Genomic DNA, 23,019 nt, shown 5'->3' with positions numbered 1-23,019 from the left:
TTCAGGGCCTTTCAGTGAAAACACCTATCTGTGATACAAGTGGCAGCACAACAACTTGCTCTTTGTGCAGCCACAGTTTCCGCTTCCTGGCTAACCTACCTCACTTTCAGATGAAAGAGGGCGGTTTAACCAATGAAATTGAAGCACCCATAGGCACCGCAGACCAGGCAAATTAAGAGCCCAGCTGCAGTGATTTATCTTGATTGAGTCAGGAGGCCACAGCTGATCCCTATTCTTCAGATCAAGTGGCCACATAAAGGGCAAAAGGGAATCCCAGCAGCAGTAAGCACAGTCATGTTGGTTCTTAATCTTGTGTTCGTGGCTCTTTTGGCCTCATCTACTGCCCAGTCAGGTAAGCAGAACATTATTATCTTCTTTTAAGCAGAGGATTTGATACATTTGGTCAGGTTTTTATTTGTGGAGGAACCTGCTGAAATTGCTGCATTTACTACAGTCATTCCTCAGTACATCCAGAGCCAGTGGGTGATCCCTGATGACAGTCCACAGTATGAAGACACGTATGACCAATATCTACCAGAAAAGGAGTCTGTTTGGCCCGAGTACCCACCAGGAGCTGTTAAGTTGGGGACAGTGGAGGACTTGAATATGCCAACTACTCCAGATCCATATGCCATGAAGGAAGACGGTAGGCTAGTAGCAGGCAGCAGTGCATCTATAAACTACACCATCAAAGTCATTTTTGTTAAACCTGCACTTTCCAGACTGCATTCACTGAGTGTTTTTCTGTTTGTTTTCTCTCAGGGTCAGGAGAGGAAGACTTGGCAGTGTGGAAAATTGTTCTGGTAGTGTCCGTCCTGCTGGTGTCGGTTGTGGGATGTCTGAGCATGTCCTATTACATGTGTTTCTGGAGAGGAGGCAGGATTCACTATCAGCATCAGAAGGGAAATAATGCTTAAAAATAAAGTTATTCTGTATACGAACTATTCTCAAGAAGTTTCATGTTGTGATTATGTAATTGGATCTTTATTCCATGGACTGTCTGTGAGGCTGTATGTCTGGAAATGGGGCTATACTTTGATGTTTGTTCCTTGTTCTATTTAAATCCAAATGATCTGGCAAGGAAGTGCATCAGAGGAAGTGAGTGGAAGTGCAAGCAGAATGACCATTAATGTAAATGGAACAGCTGTTAAGCGTCATATTGATGACGCCAGTGTTTTACCTGTACCTCCATGATTAGGCTGGATGTTTCATGATTTAAATGGGAAAACAAGGTTCTGTAAAACAATTTTCTGGACATAGTGTTGAGTTTTGGGAATGGCCACTAGAGGTCATCACTAACATTGTGTTGGTGCCATGCTCCACCTAATTTGACAGAATTGCATATATGCACACTGTAAACTCTGTATTTGACTCTACAGTAAATTTACCAGCTTAAATGTTGCTCCAAGATCAGTTTTTACCTTAAAGAATAACTGCCAAAGATGCAAAAATAAAATGTTGGGATAATTAAGAGAATCCATGGATATGTGCCTAAATGCCACCAAATGATTCTCCTTGTTTTTTGTGAATGTTTAGAACTACCATTCTTTAGTTGACCAGTTGAGAGAGAACTGCCTACACATGAGTTTAACAAAGTTATCTGTATTGCTCATTGAGTGAAGCTCTTGCATATTGCGTGCCTCAATTATACAAGTAGCATAAAAGGCATGATTTGACCTTTGTTTCCTGGTCCTTTTCTGTAACTACCATCCTGCGCTCTTCTCATTTTTTTTTCAAACTCCAGTTTAGTTTTATTGTTTTCTGCCTTTGGCAAACATTTTCCTGTTCAGAAAAATTCATCATTATGGCAGGCTGTTGGCAATACCCATGTACTGCTAAAAGTAAAGAGTAATGTTTTAATTTGGTGTCAAGCAAGCGGGCTCAGATCAAATCCACACACATTTATAAGTCCCCCTTGAGCAATATCAGGTGGCATTAGGGGGCCCAAGGAGACAAAAAGCTGATGAATTGAATTAATCTCCCCTCCCGTGATGGATGGGCCTGTTCGCAGGGGGTTGGAAAATGGGAGCATTGTTCATCTGTCACTCAGATTGCCATGTCCCTCCATGATTTGTGCCCGGCTTGTGAAGGCCACAAGTGGCCAAAAGACCTCCCTCTCTCCTTCTCACTCGTCTCACCGCTTTTTCCCCCCAAGCCTTTCAAATGCCTCCACCCCCACACTGATATCCATACAGCACAAGGCTGCACTCAGGACAAGAAAGCATACATATTTTTCACTCTCGCTTTATCGGACCGAAGTTGGTCCAGATAAAGCGAAAGTGACATATTTATGCTTTAATGTGAAAAAAGTGTTATTTTATAAACCAGCATACTGTCGTTTGAGGAAATATATTTGATACAATATAAGAAATGTAATTCAATATTTTTTCCATAAGGCAACACAAAACTGGATTATGTTTGTTATTGAAAATACACTGAGTCTAATGGAATGAAAAAGAGGCTACTGAATATATTTTGACAGAGAAGCTGATTGAAAAAACCCATTTGGTTATCTGTATGCATATTTGGTTTTGCTATGAGGTTGTGTTAAAAATTATTATCCTTGCAATTAGTTCACTGAGCTTGTGTGCATTATTCTGTTCCATTTTAATATCTTGAATACAAGAAAGTTGCATGGCTAATTTATTTTTTCAAAAATTGGTTGTAAATCTTATTTTCTTGCTTGAAGGTCCATACAAATACAGAGTGGCCGAGCCAATATGTTTCATTTAACCCTGTGTCCAGATTATTAGATTACCATGTTAAGCATACTATAATGGGTAAACACAAAACTAAATTTAATTCAGTTTTGGCAATTAACTTTTCCCTTTCCTCCTGTAAGACACAGAACCTTTTGTTTAAACTTCAACTTGTTAATGGGGGGTTGGGGGGGGGGGGACCTTCTTGGCTCTAAGTCTTTAGACCCCTTTGTGTCTCTCAAGCACCTGCCCCTTCAAAGGCACCTGCCCCTGTATAGGAACAGGTGCTAAAAGGTGATTGAATAGATAAAACAGAGATCTAATTTCTTCAATGCTTTTGTGCAACGTTGGGATTACAAATTGAGATAAGATAATATCTGCTACATGAGAGCAGAGGACACTGGAGATGACTGAATCTGAGGGAAAGCAGCAAAGCAGAACAGTTCCTCAGTAGAGATTAAAAATGGGAAAAGCTACATGTTACAATAAGATACTGGGGAATAGAGAGCTCTTGCCTGGTGCATGCTGGGATATCCCATCATGGTCGCAGGGGGCTAAACCGAACCAACCCCGAACCAGACAGTTTCAAATGCTTTACCATGCTAACATTCACTTATTACCGCTAAAGTAGAGCTAAGTTATGATAGAGAAATCATTATAGAGTATTTATTGAGAAACAAAATGATAGGGCAATTTGAAATATATGACCCGATAATAGCTCCAGAAACAAAATCATTCCTGATCGGAACATGAATGTGCACACTAAATGTAACGACAATCCATCCAATAATTGTTAAGATGTCTAACTCAAACCCACATGGTGGTGCTAAAGAAAAAGTGAATGGATCACCAAAGCCAATTCGGTTTATCCTCTGGAACAAAAGATGGTGCCATTCCAGTACACACAGGATATTTTAGTGCTGGACAACATCGTCATCTTTAGAGCAATAACCCTTGACTTTTTCGCTTTCACCTTTCAGCTGGCATCAATATAAATGACAGACTCAACAGGATCCCTTCCCTTAAAATAACATCAAGTAAAATCATTAGTAATGGGCAATGGGCCATAATTCTATTAGGGCTTCAATAATGGTTACTAAAATGCTCCTGCTCCTGCTCCTCTCTCTCTCTCTCTCTCTCTCTCTCTCTCTCTCTCTCTCTCTCTCTCTCTCTCTCTCTCACACACACACACACAGCTCTCGGTGCCCCCCTTTAGTTAAGGACTGTTTGTGGAAAGGCCACTTTGAGGGCACCAACTGAAATGTTTAACGCTCACTGGTCGATTTATTGAGGTCAGCAGAAGGCTACGTTTTGAGAAACAGAAGAGCGGGCTATGTTTGGATTGATTTTTCAGTGATTTTATGCTCTGAGCAAAAGAGAAACAAAAGACAATCATTGCACATCAAATCATGCCACAAAAGAAATAAGGCACGGCCACATAAAAAATGAAGGGCAAGGCCAGTGCCGTGTCACTGTGCATTTAACTAATAAATATCAGTTGCTGCTGGATTACCCTGTTATGTTCATTTAATTACATTTCAATCTCTGGAGGGGGGTGAGACTAGCACATTACTGGAATTGTACTCAGTGATTTATTTTTGAAACAGCATCTTTGGAAATACAAGTGAGCATGAAATAATTAATATAAATATGTCAACAGACAATCAACATTTAGGCTTAAAACACAGGGTCAAAGAGGAAATCACACATCATGTGAAAGCAGTTCACATTAATGATCATAAATAATGATAATAGAAAACAAGCTATTGGACCCATAGCATTCCTTATGAAATCAGGACCTTTCTTCTGACCGAGTGAAACTAGAATGAATCCTAGATCATGTGGATCAATATTTATTGGCTTAATAAAGATCCATGCCAAGCAAAGAGCAACATGACAGCGCTGGATTCAACAAAGGAGCCGTCAGTGATGAAGTGATGATTCCTGATTTGACACATTTGAAACAAGCTGTGTGCTCTATATGCTCTCTCTCTCTCTTTGTGAAATGAATTAGGAGGACATGAAAACTGAGCAGACCTTCAGCGATACATTATGTATGAGGAGCTTGAAGGCTCCTATGAATTCTGTTCAGGTGGCATCAGAGAAAGCAGCGAAGTGGAAATGCTGGCTGGTCACTTAAAGCACACTATCTGTGGTAATATGTCTACATGAAGGCGAAGCACGCAGCTTAGGCTATATTCTTCTTCTTCTTGCAGTTTGAAATATGCAACACAACCAGGTTTCTATAGTGGCCACAGAGGAGTTTTACTGGGACAACAGGGGATTAAAGGCCTTGATCTAACCTTCAGGCTATCTCCCACCCTGCATAATTTGAAGCTACTATTTGTAATTTAAATTAAAATCTATATTTTTCTTTCCCATCTTGCACTTGATTAACTAGTTACAGCATTTCTGCGGTAATCATCCTTGTCCGCAACACGATGAGGCTTGTAGCACAAATACCATCTGTGTATCAGTGATTTTGACAGCTTGACATCATTTCCAAAATCAGATAACTTACCATATGATTCCTCATCTTCTGTTGTTTTGAGATAACATCTAATTTCCCTTCTCTCGAGTAATCCTACAAAGACATCGTCTGCTCATCGTGAAATCAATATGCTGCGGAAACACCATTACAACAGTGTTCACAGTGCTTGAGTGAATCATTGGAGATCACAGATGATTGGCACACCCAGAGACACACACACGCAGGTATACAAACACGCTGTCACCTCCAGTGTGTCCTTTGATATAACAAGACTAATTAAAAAGCCCAAAAAGCACAAGAGTGCTCCATCTAATTCAATTGCGTGCTCATAGACAAATCTTTGGCACGTTGAGAAATGTGCATAAAATCACACCAGAGCAGAACCAGTATCAGGATGAATTACGCTGGGTGTAGTGGGCTCACAGGGGAGAGAGGATCATGTTCAATGGAGTGCATCCTGTGCCAACAGAGAAACAGTACACTACAGTCATTAGCAGCAAAGTACAGAGGGAGGGAGCATCTATCATCACAAGGCAGGACAGGCGAAAGAAGAATACCTACATATGTTATCGTCCTTGTTTAGCATGAAAGCATGCTAACATTAGCTAATTAGCACGATGACCAACTTATTAGACATTATTAGATGTCGGTGTTACATGAGAGGTCAGTGGATCAAAGCTGTTACGATTTATCCTATGGAGAACATTTATGTTAGTAAATATGCCACATTTTAAGGAATAAAACATGACAAACAAATGCTGGTTCTTAAGGGAATGTGACTGTGATGAATTCAGTATAGGATTTATCCTCTGGGGACCATGAATATGAGTAAAGTTATGTTTTTTCAATTCATCAGGTTGACAGGAAACATAATTGTCGACCTGCCAGTTTCACAAGAAGATGAGTTAGGGGTTCTTTAAAGTCCTTAGTCATCCTCTGGAGAATATGAACGTCTGTGCTAAATGTTTTGGCAAGCCATCCAATAGTTGTGGAGTTATTTCAGTCTGAGCCAAAGTAGTAGACCAACTAACTGACCGACAGACTGACATTGCCATCTATAGCTATAGAATAAGTCTATCTAAATCCATCTGCCACTGTTAACAATGGACTGTGCCTTAAGGCAGGGGTTCTCAAAGTGGGGGTCGAGAGATCCTGACTGGGGGTCGCGAGATGATTACAAATAAAAAATGGAAATTAATTAAAAAATGGATTATTAATTTTAAAAAAATTATATTAATAACGTGTGCATAGACATTTTTCAGGAGCGGACTGGCCATCTGTAGAATTTATTCAAATTTATTTTGGGGGTCGCGTGCTGAAAAGTTTGGGAACCCCTGCCTTAAGGATTACTAGTTTTTGCATAACATTTCAGCCATAATTTGGAGTGGAAAGGTTTCTCATAGTTGCCAAGCATGCAAGTTTCAGCTTTCTAAACATCAACATTTGCTTCTTTTTTTATATATATATCATTGTGCATTTGAAAGAAAATGCCTCTTGAACATTTTGTCTCCATGTTCTGGCATTTTATAGGTTAATCAATTGCAAAGAAAGGAACAACGGACTATTTGATAATTACAATAATTGCTAGCAGCAGACCTTATAACAGGAAATGAAAGTAGATAGACATCAAACAAGCATATAAATGGAAACTAGGTAACAAAGCCTATATTTAGAGAGTAACAGTGGATATACATTAAACTGACAGGCAGACAAATGGTCTGATAGCAAAATCAGAAGGACTGGACGTGCCAGTTAAAAAACACAACAATGAGTGGATGACAGTCTAAGAAGAGTTAGACCTACAGACGTCCTGTGATTTAAAGTCTCTCTCTCTGCCTCTCTCTCTCTGGCACTGCTATAATTTTCCTGGGTGGAATGATGGATGAGGCGGTGTCAGCCCATGTTCATTATAATGCACACCATCTATTCTTCTCAGCCAGACTCTCCGCGCTCCAGGAAATGCCAGAGAGGTACTGGAGCCGTGGAGAGAGGAGAAACTCTCATCTGATTTTATGGAGAGAATTTGCTGCTAGGTGTGTTAGCACACGGTGATCCATCAATCACTAATGAAGATACTGCAAGCTACTGCTTGTTCTTAAAAGAAACACATTGCTCTCTGGGTATGAATAAATACCCCTCGATATCCATGCCAGAATAATCCCTTGCAATGTGCTCGTCCTAAATTAATAATGAGCACACCAACAGTTAGCTGTATGCAAAACATGTAGAAAAACATGTAGAAGCAGTGTTTGTCACCATGACCTATTTGTAACGTATTGAAGGCCATTAAAGCACAATCTCTCATACAGCTACTATGAGTGATGGGACACAACAAACACACACTATTTACTGCCAAATATGGAGTAGTTATAGAACAATTGAAGGTTGTGTACGTTCAAGAGCAAGCAGGATTTAACAACATTTAAAACGAAAAGCTGACAGTTGTAGTTTGCTGTCAATCAAATCAGGTCAAACCACACAGAGAGAGTCCCGGATTTAGTGGCACAAGCTAGTCTTCAATTAATCACAAAGTTATAATTCTTACTCCACTACATCTGGTTGCACAATTACAGCATAAGGACATGTAAGTTCGGTCCAATCAAAGGCAATCGACTATGTAAACAGGAAGTCACTGTTCCATTATAAACTCTAACACACATTAAGAAAACAAGAGATTTAGCGGGCAAACCATATATTCAACTTAAACTACTTATTTGTTAATGTATTACTTTTTTGTTTTATTATTGTATAGAAGAATATGTGTTTCTGAATTAGAAACATGAAACCAATTGACGCTAATGTCTTCACTTTTGGCTGCTGATTAAGCAGATTAGAAATAATACCAACAGAAAATCCCCCCCGCCCCCAAACTTTAGCTTTGTTGCTTTTTTAATCCTACTAAAAGAAGTACTAAACGATTTGTAATGCATGTTTTTAGGGGCTTTAATAAACCAGCTAATACTTTTAAATCTTTAGAGAGCCCAAGGTTATGAGGAAAAAAAGACCAACATGGTTTTAATCAGACTGAAAGTTTTACAGGAAAACTGTTAAAACAATTAAAGAGTAAATAACATATTTTACGTGCTACAAAAAGACTTGTGCCACCTGAATACACATCTGCATTAATTCACGAGTGTATTTACCTCATCTTGTCCGTTTACGGAAGAATAAATAAAAGACCCACACATACTTTTACAGAGCCAAACATTAGATAAACACACAAATACGCATCCACTTTATCCTAAACAAGACTAAACACATGGTCTAGACAAACACATTATCTCTAATCACAACAGTAATGCATCTTTTCTCTTCACACACAGTTCAGTCAGGGGGGGCCTGATGAGAAGACTTGTGAAATATTGAAATAGATGTATTCAAACTGATAGCATCTATTGGCTATCAGCTCCGCACCAAGTGAGCCCAAATGTGTGCGAGAGTCTTTTGAAAGCCTTTGAGAATGTATTGAACAAAAGGAAGGAAAAAAAGTCTCTAAATGAGTTCTGGATCATTCCTGGAGCAAATGGATCAATAACTGCCAGGCTAAGCCCTCGCTCATCCATCTGATTCATATCTTCCCCTCCCTGCTTTTCAGATATAAGAGGAATCACTGGACTAAATGCTCCCTTTCTCTGGTGATATGTACCAGCTGCAAGCTGTTTCCTCAACTACATAAAGCTGTATGAAGTGATTAATGTCAGAATTGTTCTTATATCAGAGTGTATTGGATATGTCAGTATATAATGATCTTCTCTAGAGATGTATGGCAGCTAAAAGAATATCAGATGTCTATAAATAGCTCTGTTAGATTTACACTTAGGAGAAATGCAGCCTGCACATCCTATAAATTATAAAACAGAAATCAACCTACTGCCACTATGCATCCGTTTATACACATCACATGATGGTGGGTTGATGTTCAAATGTGTCTGTGAGAAAATGTGAAACTCCCCATGCTGCAACATTTACATTCTCTGTCATGTACTTACCTGGCTAAGATGGCTCTTGCTTAAAAAATAGTTGTCTCCTTTATATGATAATGCTCAGTGGAAAACCTGGCAAGGTAAATCAACTTCTCCTGTCACTGTTTGAAGGTTCACTAACTGAGTGTTTAACATATAGGCTCAACTGTGTGTTCATGCAGTCACACTGACATTAAAATAGATCCATGAAGCTTGATATTAGCATAAAGATTAAGATAATTATCAAAGAGTGGGGGCATTTAAGAAAAAAAATGACCCTGAATGAAAAAGCCCATTCAACCCAATGTGAGTTTGGAAAATTGCAATCTATTTTATTATACCTCAACAATGGAATTATGATCAGTGGAAATGGCCATGACATGGGACCTTTAACAATTTTAAAGACCTCTAGGGGGATCCATGTGCAAAGGTCTGCCGCCATTGACAAACCACTGTTTAATTTAGCATATTTTAATATTCATATATTGAGAAGAACCTGTCTACCAAATACATTCCCTAATTGGTCAAAAGAAAATAATGTGAACACATTTAAAGACATGCAGTTTGAAGCCAAAACCAGCAAATCCAGTTACATTTGTAGTCCAAACGTAAGGAGAAACCCAACCATATATAGCACATATTTATGATAAAATAAATAATTTATAACAGCACAAATATTTGATGCACGGACTCCTGGATGGCCTCTTCTGTCTACCTCAGGAAACGGGAGCTGTATTAATAATCTTTTGTTCTTCATCCTCAAAGGGCTCCACCTGCAATATTTGAGAACTGAGAGAAGACCTAAAGCTTTTATAGTTTAAACAAATCCTCCAACAATATGTCTACATAAATATGACAATGCATCAGGCACACATGACTGGATAGTAGGACGGATACAAATACAGTTATGATAAGTCCCATTGTTATTTCTGAGATTTTTTGGATGTTTAGCAACCTTGAAGTGACTCAGTAAATGTATATATTTCTACATTAAGGGCAACAAAATGAATTAAGAGTTCATATTCCTCCACCAAAATGTTAATGCTGCAACATAACTTTTATGGTTCCTTTTATTGCCTGTAATTTATTTTATATTCTTGGAAAGAACACTGTTATCTGGTGATATAAAAGCAAAAAGCCTATTTTGAAAATGCAATATGCTCCATAAAGCTGAGGGAAACTAATTCTCGTAATTCTCTGTTGGGCTGTTAATATGAACAATGAATTTTACAGTGGAAATTGTAATTTATTTTATTTGTCAATAGGAAAACATTGATAAGGACAGATTCAAATACAACTGACCAAATAACAAATACAACTAAAAATAACTACATGTGACCAAAATACATATTTTTTGGTGACATGGGGGTAGAGATTGGGGGGGAGGAATGTTCAATTAGTTTTAATGACCTTGCATACTGCTGGATAGCTTGTGAAATATACTCTATAATACTCAAAAGTCTTATTTAAGTGGTGATCATATTTCACATCATTAATCAAAATCTGCAAAGTAAATAAAGGTATAGGAGTAAAACACGATTTACCTCTGAATTATAGTGGAGTAGAAGTAGAAAGCAGCTACATTTTGAAATACTCAAAATGTTACTTAAGTACAGTAGGCTACTTGAGTAAATCTACTTAGTTACTTTACACCCCTGTCAGTAAGTCATTCTGACCTCTATTCTCTCACATCCTCTGTTGTGAGATCTCTACATAACCAATGCATATCACAGCAAACATCTCCATATACAATAACCTTTCTTCAATCACTTTGAATAAACAGACAGGCAGAAACCTAACAACAAAGAGTGAAACAGTCGAGGAACTGCTGACTGTCAGCACATCCTCTCCAGTGTTGCATCCAGTCTCACATCAGAGATCCTAAACAGTGCTGTAATCCCAGACTTTGGTGATCACGTGAGCACAAACTTGGCCAAATGGGAAGGCGAGTCTCGGTAGTATACGCTTCCGACCGCCATTACATTACAATGCGTGGTAGGCTGGACGATCGTGCGCGGAAAGAAAAAAAATGCTCCAGCGGCGCTACGCGTAAAGCAAACACACACAGAGGGTGAGGATGACACATTCGAGCCACACGTATTTACCATTTCAATAACACGCTCCGAGAGATCAACAACGAGGAAGCAGTCTCCGCTGAAAAACCCTGCACATGTTTGAGGATTTAATTCAATAATCAAATCACCATTTCCCCGACGAAGAAGGATGAGGATTCGCTTTTTTAAATATCGCGGTGGTTTATGAAGAAGATATCTGCAGCATGCAACATTATGTCAACGATCGGCGCCAGACAAGGACTGTCACTTTGGCTTGAACTGTGAAAAAAAAAAACCAAATTTTTGTCTGCAAGACTAAGGCTGTTGTGGCCGCGCGAGGACGTTTCGTAATGATTTAAAACTGAAAGGAAGGAAGGTTTTTTTTCTTCAAACCTCGTTCTACAGAAGCCTGCTTGTCGTTTTCCTGGTGGTGGAGAGTAAGAATAGTTTTTCTTGTCTGAACGCTTTGACTCATGATTCGGGGGGTTACACGGGAACCCGCTCGACTTTGTCCGCCTTGCCACGGAGGAGCACCGGGGGGTTTTCTTCCCCAGCGACCCCTCGTCTGCGGTCCGTTTAATTGAAGAGCAACAGAGGGATTAAACATTCCTGCTGCTCGCCTGTTTGTGCGAGGCAGACTGAGCTACATTGTGAGAGGAACGGTTGTGGTAAGAAAGAAGGCTATAAATAGCTCATGCAATTCTCGAAAACTATCACAAGTGGTGCATCAGCTTGTGGAGCAGACGGAATCCGATATCCTGCCTGTAATGTCTCGGCTTTAAGTTAATTGTTTTCGGAGAACGTGTGGTATTTTTAACAAGAAGTTCGGACTCTTAATTTCGCATTTTTGGGGGCTGTTCCTCGGCGCGGAAGAAAAAAAGGAGTCGTTTCCCCATGGATTATGCTCATTTAATGATGAAACTATTAGCGGAAAGGCTGATATGGAAACAGCCTGATCTTCCTCTGTGTGTGGATTGAAATGGATACATTGCTGTGCTCTCCGCCTTTGACAATGATCACATTTGGAATCGTCTGACCTGGTTTGTAGCAATGTTTTGATTCCCGCACACGCTTGGATTTACATTACAACATTATATCCGCTGGGGTTTCATGGATGCATTCTGCACTTCTTTTTGAATACGCCCATTCCTCTGCCCGACCATCCCGAGTCTATTATCTGGACCTCTTGTGAGGTGTTAAGCCTGCTTGTTTCGGCAGACTACGGGAACCTATTTGTCAGCCCTGCTCGGTGTTTGATACCGATGTAGGATTTCGACATGCCCAGCGCTGACGACCCCAACGGCGGACGATTATGACTACAACAGCGAATTGGGTGGCTAACGGGGCAAGCCTTGAGGACTGCCACTCCAACATTTTCTCTCTGGTACGGTATCCATAATAAATCATGCATGACACACACACACACACACACACACACACACACACACACACACACACACACACACACACACACACACACACACACACACACACACACACACACACACACACACACACACACACACACACACACACACACACACACACACACACACACACACACACACACACACACACACACACACACACACACACACACACACACACAGCCAGTTGTGATTGACAAGTCATAAGACCGTGGGAGGCACGCTTACATGTGTGTCTGCTGTACAAAGGTGAACCGTTCTGGTGTTGTTATTCGGTAATCATTAACACGGGTTAATGGTCCGAGAAAAAGCACCATATTGCACCTCTAGGACTGTTATAATAACACATCTCAGCCCAGAGGCTCATATCAACATGATTTAAAAAATACTAACACTTTATTATGTGATTCAAACCAAAAACGTCCCACATAATGCTTAAAATAACAATTTCAAATGCTACCAAAACAAATGGACCACTAATTTTGGCATGCTTTTACAGTACTGGCATGGGTTGAGCAGATAAACAATAGATTAACTCTCATTTTTCACCATCAAGAGCACAGTTTGATCTGGCCTTTATCCTGATCCTCTTTATAAATAATAATTTCACTGGAAATCTAGCAGGAACTCTGTTGCATTGCCAAGCAACTAACTTGGAGAGAAGGCGTTCAGCTGCCTGTGTCAAATATTTCTCCAGCCAGAGAATGATAAAAAGGTTTTCAGGAAAAATAGTTTGATGTGATGATCTACAGTAATGGCTCACCAGGTTATAAACGGGAAGATTAGTGACAATGTTCTTTGATTATATAAATGGACAAGCATGCACAAAAGCCATATACAAATTGTTGTGATAATAATGTCTCCCAGAGGAAGGTTAATAAGATTTTGACAGACAGTAGCATATAACAAGCACACAGCGGAAACAACACTTTCACACTCAGTTTATCTGAAAAAGGTGTTTTCTTTTAGGCAGTATCGTTTTTGCAGTAGTCACTGGTTTTGCGGGTGGAGGAGATTGAGCAGTGTGCTTTCACAGTTTTCATCCTGCAATCAGCGAGTTAACTGTCCTACTACAACAGGCAGCCAAGTGGAAAGGCATGCGGTAGACCGAGCTCAGGCACAGGCGGCTGAGAACCACAACAACATAGGGGTCCTGAGGGTTTTTTAGGTGATCATGCAGGTTGTCCACCAGCAACAGCACTAAAAAAAATGAGGAAACACGTGTCACATAGTGAAAATGTTGATAGTTGTTTTAAAGGACAAAAGGAAACGTTGTAGTCATCACAGCTTTCAAACTAACAAACAAACTACCAGCAGTTATTCCTTCTTATGTATTTCAGTAGTTTTTGTGATTCACTCAAAATAGTATATTTTGCTATTTAAAAGCATCTTGTTTCAATTTCTGTGCACTGACGCTGAAATAAACGTAACAGCGCTCCAGTATCAGCCCTCTTAAATTCTCTCAGTCTGACATGTTACACTTGAAAACAGCGATTACGCCTCTGTCAACGTCTCAGTCGAGGTGATTCCCCTCGTGGAACAAGCTTTCATTCACTCACCCTGGCGTTGTTGCCGTCGTGCTGGCCCTGCGAACATCCCTTTCAAACCGAGGGAGAAAGAGATCATCCATCAGCTGGCTTGTTGAGAATATTTATGACTGGCTAGTGCCACAGCGGTTGCTCACTGGCAGGGCTCCTACAGGGAAGTCCAAGAGCGAACAAAGCACTAATGACACTCCAAGTGTCCTGGTTAGAGGATGGGACTAAGACAAAGAGACAGACTGAGGGATGCAGATTGCATCCTGGTGTTGAAAATGACATACTTGAGCTACATGAGTTAAGAAGTGTTGGCTGAAGTTTTGTTATCTTAAATGCAGGTGGGAGTATTGATCCAACATAATGTGTATGTTATAGGATTTATTGCTTTAGTTGTTTTCTGGTTCCATATCACCACTTATAATTTGTTGCAGAAACACTTAAGCAACTTGAGGATGTAACCTTTGTGTATAGGAAACTAGAGGGAATTTCTTCAGTTCTTCTGATATTCTACACACCGAAAAAAATGGCTAATTATAATATTCATCAGTTGAATGCATAACTAAAGAATGAAATGTCTAAGGTTGACATTTCCTAACCTTTTTCTCCAGGTCATGTTGGCTATCTTCTTACAAAAAGGTCTCATGGCTAACTGGCAAGTGCTCTGGTATGACAGCCTGTTAAACAGCATTCCTACATGCAATAACCTCGCCCCTCGCTGTTTAACCGTGTGCCTTTGCAACCAGCATCAATAAAAAGTGCCTTTTTAGAAAGTATAACTACACATACTGTGGGACTTTATGAGGATGCAGCAGGTTAGTGTCATGCGCTCTGTGAGGCCGGTGTCACATACTTGAGATTGCTGCCATCGCACAACCCACTAAACAACTGCCTTGTGTTGCTGCTGATCATCCATCTGTGGCAGAAAGCAAACAAGACCCTTGTTAAGTGTGAGAAAAGATCTGAGCTCGTGTGCTAATTTAAAGTGGTGACGGAGGAGGGAAGGGTGGAGGACGAGAGGAGAAACAGAGGAAGGTTTTTAGTCGAGGAAGGAGTGAGTGAGACTGCAGCGGAATCTGTTTTCATTTTAGGAAAGTATTATGACTGATGTGCATTTCCTGACTGCTAGCCTCAGCCTCTTTGAGTGAGAAATGGTGAGAGTGAGACAGAGCAAGAGAGAAAATGAAAGAGAGAGGAATGTAATGAGAGAGAGAGAGAGGGAGAAAACAGTCATCTTTCTGTGGACTGGGCCGGTTCTTATGATGCCAGAGTCCCAGCCTGAATATGAAATGCTTGGAGACAGTCGAGATCCTCACGACGCAGGAAGCCTCAGTGTGTGCGTGTATGTGCGTGTGTGTGTGTATATTGTAAACACTATAAACCAGCGAGACTCGGGAGACAAACTTCAAACACCCATCACATTATACACAGACAAATACACACACGGATGCATTCACCAACACGGAGACGGGAACCAAAAAATAAACACCCAGATGCACACACAAACATATGTAACACACATGCACACACACAGTATCTTCCAGCCACAATTGCATGTTTTATCTCATTTTATTCAGTTTTTTTAATACATCCTATATCCCAAAGACGCAGGCCTGTACAAACATAGGTAGAATGCAGCGCCCTTAATTAAAGGACTTCCTCTGTCCCCTCGACAGAGTGCAACACTGGTAATTAAGTGTCCTCAAGTGGAGGTCTAATGTGATCAACTAAGAGGTGCTCATTAGCCAAACTGTATTCCAATAGAGATCTTGCATGTATAATAATGATGCTACTGTTGGCTATGGAAATAAAGTGCTCGGAGATGAGGCAGAGAGAATACCATTAACAGCATGTGTCTTGATTTATGGCAGGTGAGTGGCCGTGCCTTGTAAGAAGAATCAGGTAATCAGGGAAGGTGCCTTTTTAATATAGGCTGTTTGCATTTCCTCGTTATTAATGGTGGTGGATATTGCAAGCATGCTAAGGTATTAGGAAGAAGCAGAGGTTGGATGAAGTGTGTGTCATGATCTGCTGGGCCAAATAATCAATAAAGTTGGACTTATACAGGTCTGTGTGTTGTTTGCGCTGACAGGATACCAACATTATATATTTTTATGTTTATTTAGCACAAAAAGTCTAATTTGTCGAAAAATGTTGCTTGATTGTATAACCTTAGAGCTAGTTAACTTAATTAGAACTTGACTAACAAATGAATGCTAATTTACATGTAATTCTGGCATGTTGCAGATATTGGTAACATGTAGTGATAAGATATTGTAATACACAAAAGTTCAAACTGTTGCCAACCATTGACTTTTACACAGTTTATTTTTTAACTGTAAAATATTCCATTCACAATACTTGAACAACCAGATTTTAAGCATTCTTATAAAAAAAGTGTTTTCATGTCATGGCTATTTGTAATGAATATATATATTTTTTCCAAAATATCATTATTAGATATTAAAATTATCAAGAGGCACAAGACTTTTAAAAAAAAAGCACATACAAACCTTCATTTATAAAAAAAAAAAAGCTATATGATTTCCAAAATATCTGGGTACTATTAATGCTATGCAAGGCAAACAATAAAACAAACTAGCGCTCCGTGCTCGGGCCCTAATAAATAAACATACACTACTTGTCAGCAGGATCAATTTATTGTTATTTTTTGTCTGTTCACCGGACCTTTTCTCCATGTAATGCATTAAAGATTATTCCCAGATTCATGGGACTATGTGATGAAAAGGACTGATAAGTAAACATCACTATGAAGTGTAATTAATATTCAGATGACATTGAACGCCTGCCAGCGTCCTCGTACACAAGGAGAGTATCCGTCCAGGTTTCCGAGGCTTCACCCCCAGTCCTGTGCTTTGTGCCCTATGGAGCAGCTCCATCTGCCTGCTCCTCACTCCACAGTCCACCCCCAACGCCCAACCTGTGCTCTTGGCTCCGCTCGCTTGCAATTTTGACAGCTAGCACTGGCTTCACCTTGAGACTGCGTGTGGCGCCTCCCCCTAATCTGCCCCTGTCACTACTGTGGGAATCCCTTGTCATCGCAATAGGACTCAACCCGGCGGTGCCCCACCAGTGTGAACATGGCATTCTGTGTGTCAGACATACAGGCTCCTCAAATAGTTTGCTGCCATAACAACATGATTTGTGAACAAGGATTGCTCACTCTTGCCTTCTGTTTTTACTACACAACCTTTTTCTATTAAATTCTCCCATGAGTGTGGTCATGGATCTTATCTGAGCAGCAGGCTTGTCACTGCCCTCTCACAGAGGTGAGGAACGGTTCAAAGATGGACAGGGAGGGAGGAGGGAGGGAGGAAGGGAACCACCGCTGGTCCCGGAGCTGGAAGTGGGCCGGGATGGGCTGGAGTGTTTTGGAGCACGGTGGGTTGAGTGTGAAATATGTAAGCCCTGCAGTGCCAGCTGTGATCTATTCTTAGTGCCCGCTGGTGTTCCTGCATGTGAGCAGGGCGACAGAAGGCTGAGCGGGACAGGAGTATTGGAGGAATGGCCAGGAGCTGGTGCCACCAAGTGCTTGTGATTGCTGAAAAGTTAGCTAGTTAGCTGGCAGACTGATAGACTGTGATAGATAAATAGAAAGAATCTGTGGTGAAAGATGAGTTTAGATCATAATGCTACTCTGTACAAATACATTACAAATGAAAGTCCTCTGAAATCAGTATTAGATCACTTTTCTGTTATCAACATAAGTGCACTTATAGTTAATGATTTAATGAAAAAAATGTTTTTTGACTGGAATCGCTCAAAAGTTATTTTTGTCACCTGTTTATTGATGATAATTGAAGTGTAAAAAAGTATATGGCAGCATTATATTAAGTCACAAGTAAACTATAATGTTCCTAAAGGGGCCCTATGGTGCTCATTTTCAGGTCTCATGTTTGTATTTAGTGTCTACTGTGACATGTCTCCATGCTTTAAATTTCAAAATAATTTTTCTCATACTTCCTGTGCTGCAGCACCTCTTTTCACCCTCTGTCTGAAATCAGAGCCTAGTCTGCTCTAATTTGTTAGCTTGCCGGCTCTGTTGTGACTGGTTAGCCGCTTGGAGATGCCTATCAAGCACAATGTCTTGGAGCACTGGCCAATACAAGCGTGAGCGCTACATAGTGATGTCATTTCGTTTCAGATGTAAACAAAGGAGTCCAATGGAGGCGTTTCAGACAGGGGGAGAGGGTGTGGAAGAGAAACTCCCTCTGGACGAAACTTCGGGATTCTAGCCTTTACAGACCAGTTAAATGCATAAAAAAAAAAATATATAACACACTACAGGAAAGGGAAAGCACAAAAGACCCCCTTAAACACTGTAGTGTTTTTTCCACCACAGCTGAATACAGTTATTCTGTCTCATGTAGCAAGACATATTCCTCCAAATGTGTTTTTTTCCCTCACAGATTTAAATCACTTTCCTCCAAACTATTACATTTTGGATGTGTGTTGCTACACTTCCTCTGCTACACTTCTGAGCCATGTTTAATTGATAGATCATTTCTATAAACAAAGCGTTTGTCTCATGATGCCTCTCTGTGCCATTATACTATCTGTAGCCATCTCTAGATAATTTCTTTACAGGTAGATACTGCACTGGGCAAATATGGTCTGCAAGCCAGACAGCTTTGCCAATATCGTGGTTGGCTGGGATTCAAATGCAGTTAGAGCACACTTAGGTGAAAGGGTGTCTTTTTAGAGCGGCACAACAAGGGGAGAGAGAAAACATTACTGTTGGCTACTGTGTTGTTGCAAATGCTAATTATCATGTGTTCATGTTCCATTGAGAGATTATCTGCAACCAATCAGACGGGTACTTGATTAGAACAAACACATTATATGCAGACTGTTGATTCACAGCCGTTTGTGGTGCATTGATTCTCCCTGTGCTGCCAAACGGCACTCTCCCTCTCTCATCTTGAATTAGGCAGACATCCATGATTTTTCATATGCAAATGTGTACAATTTCACTCCTGGCTTGCATCATAGGATAAATGGACTTTCCAGTATAGAAGTGACACCCAAAGGGTTTGATGGAGTATTTACCAGTCATGACTGAAGGAGATGCAGGGATAAGTGTTTAGGCAGGGTAGTGTTGGAAGAGAACATGGCATGGTACCAGTGTATCTGTTGTAAAGAGTGAATGGACAGGAGAGGAGGACTTGAGTTGGATTACATAAGATTTTGTGTGTGTTGAACATGTTGGCAGAAGTGCAGTGGACTCTAGTGTTAAAGCTCTGATTGGCTGCCACTCCCACGTAGTAAGCAAACAACAGCTTAGGTGCTGTTTACACGAGAACGCAAACAGTTGTATCCGCTACTTTTCTCTTTCTTATAGCCCGTTCGTTCACACGAGGCCGTAACGGAAACGCGGAAATGGACCCCCGCAAACGATAACGGGTCCCAAGGTGGATAGATCTGCAAATGGAACGCTCTGGGGGGCCAAACAGCTCAGTGTGTACGCCCTATACGATCATTTCCTGATAACAATGAAGCCATAGCCCCACCTCTCCCCACCTCTGCTGCTCACTGCTGTAGCATGGTCAGTAGCTACTGTCAATAGCTACTGTCAATAGCTACTGTCAGTGGTGTAGTGGTCCCTGGAAAAGTGGGTATACTCTTAGTTTTGCAATTTTTTTTAAGCAGCCCATAGTGCAAAGGATTATCGCCCTGTTTTATAGTGACATACTCTATTTAGTTCACCCCAAAAATATTAACCCAGTATAGTTACTCAGTATTACTTACACACAGTGGTGGACAGTGACGAAGTAAATGTAATTCGTTACTGTACTTAAGTACTTTTTTGAAGTATCTGTACTTTACTTAAGTATTTCCATTTTGGGGGACTTTTTACTTTTACTCCACTACATTTCAAAGTAAAATATCTTACTTTTACTCCACTACATTACGGGACATCTGTCGTTCCTTCTCATGAGTGAATTATTTGTTATATAAATAAGCAGAGCGTTCCACAAGGTTTAGGAGTGTGTTTATGGGAATTTTTGACCATTCTTCCAGAAGCGCATTTGTGAGGTAATTTAACCAAGAGATTTTGGACAATTCCATACTCCCAACTTAGAAAACAGTTTGGGAATGGCCCCTTCATGTTCCAACATGACCGTGCACCAGTGCACAAAGCAAGGTCCATAAAGACATGGATGACAGAGTTTGGTGTGGATGAACTTGACTGGCCTGCACAGAGTCCTGACCTCAAACCAATAGAACACCCTTGGGATGAATTAGGAGCACAGCCTGAGAGCCAGTCTCTTCATCCAACTTCAGTTGCCGCTTCTGGAAGAATGGTCAAATATTTCCATAAACACACTCCTAAACCTGGTGGAAAGCCTTCCCATAAGAGTTGAAGCTGTTATAGATGCAAAGGGTGGACCGACGTCATATGAAACCCTATGGATTAAGAATGGGATGTCACTTAAGTTCATATGCACATCAAGGCAGGTGACCCAATACTTTTGGCAATATAGTGTATATATATATATATATATATATATATATATATATATATATATATATATATATATATAAATAAATATCACCACAAATATTGAATATCATCATTCAAATAATTCAACAATAAATTCAAAACGATATGTTACAAAACAACAATATATAGTTAACAATGAACAAAAATATATACATTTTACAACATATCCATGAAAACCAAAGTGACTCTCTCAACCCAGTGCTGGGTTTCTAAGTAAGTGCTCATATTACAGTATTTTCCAGACAGACTTGCTTTCTGCAGGAGTTTTCACACCGCATTGCCTTGAACGCATAGAAGTGGCAGCACGGTGTCTCTTCAACCAGGTCCTCATATACTTTTGAGGATCAAACATAGAAGTAGGGGGGCCGTTGATATTAATCATCATCAAGTTTGATATGTTCGAGATCAGTAGTACAGCCCTTTTGTCTGAGCTTATATTGTTCATAAGGCTAAAGTTCCTCTCACACTCTGCTGTGCTGACAGGGAATGTCTTCATACAGTTCATGAGTGGTTTTAGGTCCTTGGGCTCACTATTGGGCTCTTCCAGTAGGTCTCGCATCCCATTCAGTGCTTGGTCTGTGCACAAGTGAAATCGCTTGCACAGTCACTTAACCTGGTCTTCACCATGGCGAATGCTGGGGTTTGATGGCCATTTACTCTGATCAAGGATGCTGAAGTCCTTGATGACCGCATCTTCAAAAGACAAGCGTTGCTCAAGATTGTTCACAAGGCTTTGTAAGAACTGGCCTGGATTGATTGACTTCAGCTTTGCATTTCCTACTAGAGCTATAGAGCGATACTCCCCAGCCTCTTTTGCCTCTAAAGCCTCACAGTATTTTTCACCTGGACTCTCTTTGAAAGACTGTATCACTCTGATTGAGCGTTTCAGCAGATGCTCTGCTCTGAGGAGAGTTATAGAATGAGCTTGAAGCTCCAGTGACAGGAAACTTAGTTCATGGAGAGTGTCATATATGAGCCCAAGGTCACAGATAAATTCAGGACTTTGAAGACGGTATAATAAACCTCTGTACATTTGTTTCTCTTTGGTGGACCTCATCTCATCGGAAGACGCATTCTTAAAGTGCTGCACAAGACCTCCCAGGGATGTCCACACAGCACGAACAGTACGAAAGCTACTGCCCACCCAGCGTACATCTAAAACTCTGCCAATGCGAAGAAGTTGTGAGCCTACTTCAGCTGCTGCATCTTTGAGTTCACGCTCATTTTTGTTCGACATACTATAAAGTGAATATAGCTTCTGCATAAATATTTTAAAGTGGTTGACACCCGTCACCTCATCAACAGCATTTGACACAGCTAGTTCCAGCCTATGGTTCATACAGTGCAACACAAAGAGCCTTGGGAATCTCGAGGTCAACCTGGTTGCTACTCCTGACTTCTTTCCTAGCATGATACTGGCTCCATCAGACACAAATGTTACCCAGTTTTCAAGAAGCCACTCTTCTGTAAAGCCAGCCTTCATTAAACAGGTGAGTAAAGCCTGTTCTATGCCATCTGCTCTCTGATTGTCTAATTCAACTAGATCAAGGAATATGAACTCAGGGCTTGCTCCTTCAATTGACGCTTTTACAGAAACTGTCATGATAGGTTTGTGACTTAAAGAAGAGGCCTCGTCAATAAGGACAGCTAACTTCGTGGATGATGCTATTATGTTACTCACAATTTTGCTCTGCATCTCACTGGCAACATGTTGTATGATTTGTGTTGCACTGTAACGTGAATGAAGTATTGAGCCCATCTTAACACCATTCAGTTCCTGCAGCTCAATGAGGCTCTCATGGTCAGAAAAGGGTCTGTTCTTTTTGGCCAAATGGTAGGCTGTTCGGAACACAGCATCAGTTTCCTTCTTGTAGGACTCAGTCATAACCTCCACTGCATTCTCAATGGCCGATTCTTTTTGTTGTTCTGCCACCTTCACAGCCTGAGAGTGTGCCTTGGACAAAGCATGTTTCCTGATCTTATTTCTCAAGACTGACAGACTTGTTTCTCTACTTCCCTGAGAAGACACTTGAATTTCAAAGTTCATCCATTCTCTTGAGAGTTATACATCTTGCTCCTTGTTGATCCCAATGGAGTTCACACTGCTACAAACCAGACATCCTGTGAAGCATAAACATACAATGTAACTACTGTATCCACAGCTGTATGTGTGCATGGTCTATTTTTCCCATATACATAAAAGGACACACACACACACGCACACAATATTAATGTGTGTCCACTGTTTCAGAAGCTACCTAAACTAACAAGATACCTAAACTTACCAAGTTTTTTGTTTTTGGATCCCAACCAGGGGTTCTTGGA

The 23,019-nt window shown here is 40.5% G+C and overlaps 2 protein-coding genes across 3 annotated transcripts in view; both read left to right on the top strand.

The window, feature by feature from the left end:
• The first annotated feature begins 195 nt into the window (after positions 1-195).
• Positions 196-941, top strand: LOC307024678 (uncharacterized protein). The gene is made up of 3 exons (XM_079659002.1): positions 196-352; positions 455-646; positions 763-941. Exons 1-3 carry the CDS (start codon positions 295-297, stop codon positions 915-917), a joined length of 405 nt encoding a protein of 134 aa, XP_079515128.1. The 5' UTR covers positions 196-294; the 3' UTR covers positions 918-941.
• Positions 942-11,117: 10,176 nt separating this feature from the next.
• The window catches only part of LOC307025215 (mediator of RNA polymerase II transcription subunit 13-like), an 83,169-nt gene continuing 71,267 nt past the window's right edge, over positions 11,118-23,019 (top strand). For both annotated transcript variants that reach the window (XM_079659842.1, XM_079659841.1), the window contains exon 1: positions 11,118-12,590. In XM_079659842.1, the coding sequence (XP_079515968.1) occupies positions 12,519-12,590 (72 nt within the window). In that variant the 5' untranslated portion in view covers positions 11,118-12,518. The remainder of the gene's footprint in view (positions 12,591-23,019) is intronic.

Source organism: Notothenia rossii (genome assembly GCF_949606895.1).
Source record: "Notothenia rossii genome assembly, chromosome: 11".
NCBI classification, from domain to species: domain Eukaryota; kingdom Metazoa; phylum Chordata; class Actinopteri; order Perciformes; family Nototheniidae; genus Notothenia; species Notothenia rossii.
This window is presented reverse-complemented; position numbering and strand designations above follow the sequence as displayed.